This window comes from Plasmopara halstedii, assembly GCF_900000015.1.
Source record: "Plasmopara halstedii genome assembly, contig: Scaffold_1651, whole genome shotgun sequence".
NCBI lineage: Eukaryota > Oomycota > Peronosporomycetes > Peronosporales > Peronosporaceae > Plasmopara > Plasmopara halstedii.
The window spans coordinates 1,170,556-1,173,683 of NW_020188562.1; the positions used below are offsets into that span (position 1 = coordinate 1,170,556).

Sequence of the window (3,128 nt, forward strand, 5' to 3'; positions counted from 1 at the left end):
GTAGTTTGTACTCCTGGAGTTTCGTAAATTGGATGCTCACGCAGACTGACATTCTCTGATATCCTGGAGCAATTCATTTCATACCAGTCGCTATTTACTACGCTTAAGATGTTGCATTGTCAGTAAAGTGTCTCGAAAATAGTTCGTCTCAAAATAGTCATGTTGCTAAACAATGTAAGCCACACAAAGTTTCGGTATTGCGCAGTATTCGCACCTCAACAGGTGTTCGAGCACGAGTCAGCCATACTTGTACTTACCCACTTCGTTCTATCACTTGCTGAAGCCAAAGATCTCTAGTATCTCATCTAGCACGTCATTTTTGTGTCAATGAAGGCCCTACGCCCGTTGGATAATGGATCCGGAGAACAGAAAAAAATGCACTGATGTAGTGGAGCATTTTTTCAAATTCGACAGCTGTGGTGCGCGAAATGTTTGTTCAATATATGATATAAACGACGTGATGATTGGAAACTGCTTGTAATTCACTGCAGAGCCCTTTCGTGAGCGCGTCAATTGGGAGGAATGGGGGCTGTACGACTATCTGCAGGTGGTCAAGGAGCCGATGGATCTGGGTACTATCCGCAGCAAACTTGCGAAGAATGAGTACAAGAAGCCAGCCGAGTTTGCTCGCGATATGCGACTGGTTTGGAGTAACTGCAAGCTTTACAACCAGGATGGTTCAGACCTGTATCTGCTGGCTGATGAGCTTGCTAAGAAATTTGAGGACCGAGTCAAAGCCATGAAGCTGGATGTAGGTCCGGTACCTAAGGCTGACAAGAGCATCCCGTAAAATGTTTAAGTGAAATTTGAGATTGATCGCTGCGATATCTGATTTGTTGTGTATCTGGGAATAGAGCGCCAAGCCTCGAGGATAAGATTTGTTTTAGTCAAAACATCTACAAGATTAATCCTAAGGACCTTGGCGTTATCGTGAAACTACTGGAGGAGCAGTGTCCTAAGGCCTTAGACAAGAGTTCGCCAGACGAGCTGGATATTGTTATTGATAACATCGACAACAAAACTTTTCGCGATTTGGAGAAGATCGTTCTGGAGAAAGTGCCGGAAGGAAGTCGGGAACCAATAGCGACTCCCAAATCTTCTAAAAAATCTCGACGACCGCCTAGTAAGAAGACTAAAACCGATGTATGAGCAATAGTTACAGCATCATAGTGTGTGATGTTGAATGCATTCGATTAGAACAAGAATAATGGGCCATTAATCGTACACGTAACATCAGTGAAACACTGTTCTTAGTTATACCTTGATTAAACTGTATTCTTCTTTTCAAAGATAGCTGCATGCGCGTCTATATGTCGCTGCATTGTCGCAGTAAAAGCAGTTTCACTCGCTTTAGCGCAGACTCACCCGATCCACAGGAGCTACTCACTGAAGTAAGTCGAGGCAGAAATGCATAAATCTCATCTTTTATGACTTCAATATCTTGCCAGGACTTCTGGTATAGTATAGAGATCACTTGTCATAATACTTTGTGAAACATAGCGACTGTATTGAACTAAGCATAAGTACAAGCTCTCCACCGGCTTTTCCTTACGCACCAGAGCCTCGTATCTGGTAAAAATATGCTGTTAAAAGCACCATAGTTTTCTTTACAATAACAATTTTGGATTGTCTTAATGGACGTTAGCCCTCTTTTGCAGGTCTGTTGTTTTCATACCGCTTATGCTAGTTTGAGCATAAAGTAGTAAAGACGTATTGCGTATCATACACTCGACACTTTGCTATGCCTATAAGATCGCAGTAAATCGGTGGCCACTGCAAGTAAATTAGCAAATAATTTGAAAGGAACATTGTTTGTCGTTGCTGCACATGTCGGATTATTAAGATACTGGCGCAGAAATTTCGGCGGCCACCAGACCTTCCTGGATTATCTTGCGCGTGGTGATATTAGTCAACTACATAAATATAAAACTACCGCTCACACGTCGGCAACGAGCACGTTTTCATCCATGACTAATTGAGCATCGCAACTTAGCGCCAACTGATCAGCTAACGAAGTTGCAAGCCAGTAGTCTTTGGAGTATAAGGTGTTCCAGCCCTCGCCAACGTCCACTGGAGACATGAGGCCCTTTGGCAATGACATTATATCTTCCTCTTGCAAAGTGCAACGCAAACTTTTAAGCATCGCAGCGCTTTCTGCCGGTTCGTCTTCCAGAATGCGGTTGAGCACCGCCTCGTTCACTGCGTCGAGTAGACGCAGCTGCTGATCCTCTTGTGCTTTTGTCGACCCGACTGGTCTCATCGAAAAAGAATCTGGCTGCAATTCTTTGCTCGGAACTTCAATTCGATCATGCACGACATTTAGTAGAACCAAATCCTGAAGAAAATTATTAGTGAGGTCTGAAGACACGGCCGAATTGGCCCTGCCTATCTCCTCGCCCTTGACACGGGCTACTTCCCTTATGGCCGATTCAACGCTGAGAGAAGTGCGAACAGAGCACCCTTCTTGCAATTTTGGCGAACGAAATCGCTTAATAGGATTCTCCGCATCAACAAATATTTGCGTACGGGCCTTACGTTTAAATTCAAGGCGACGTTGATTTTTATTGGCCTTTTGGCGGTGGAATTCGCAGAGATTGTGACGCTCACCATTTCGTTTCAGTACACGCAAATTCCAGCACTTCTTGCTCGGATAGCGGCACAGCTCCTCAGGATCATGTACTTGCTCTTCTGGCACCTCGGTGATGGTAGAAGCAGGAACAGATGATGTCAGATAGGGAGAAGAAATTGTGCCTTGGCGAGTGGTACTCATGACTGACAACGAAGAGGGAAGAGAGAAAATGTGCAAATGACTATCAAGCCAACGCACAGGAAGATACGACAGCTAGCAAAAAGAATATGATAGCTCCAGTGGATCCGGTGGATTCAAGTCAGCAGATGGTCATCTATCTATGCATGACTAGAAAATCCATCAGTTACACTTGATGTCATTAAAGCGAATTTGGAGAAATTATTTTAGTACTTGACTATAAAATCAATCAATGTGTTGATAAATAGTATAGTACTGGCAAGGTTTATGAATTAAAAAGCCTTGAATTTTTCTGCAACAAAGACAGGGTCCATTAGTAAAAAAAGTTGAAGGCTTGTTAGTGAAATGTGACCGTCATTAA

General features: G+C 43.4%; 2 protein-coding genes across 2 annotated transcripts; one reads left to right on the plus strand and one right to left on the minus strand.

The window, feature by feature from the left end:
- Positions 1-159: 159 nt before the first annotated feature.
- PHALS_02084 (Transcription initiation factor TFIID, subunit BDF1 and related bromodomain proteins) lies at positions 160-1,149 on the plus strand (the record flags this gene model as incomplete). The annotated part of the gene is made up of 5 exons (XM_024716598.1): positions 160-249; positions 334-344; positions 415-419; positions 492-786; positions 855-1,149. The coding sequence occupies 5 exons, from the start codon at positions 160-162 to the stop codon at positions 1,147-1,149; spliced, it is 696 nt and encodes a 231-aa protein (XP_024582181.1).
- A 787-nt stretch (positions 1,150-1,936) lies between these two features.
- On the minus strand, positions 1,937-2,770 carry PHALS_02085 (uncharacterized protein; the record flags this gene model as incomplete). The annotated part of the gene is made up of 1 exon (XM_024716599.1): positions 1,937-2,770. The coding sequence occupies one exon, from the start codon at positions 2,768-2,770 to the stop codon at positions 1,937-1,939; it is 834 nt and encodes a 277-aa protein (XP_024582182.1).
- Between the last annotated feature and the right edge of the window lie 358 nt (positions 2,771-3,128).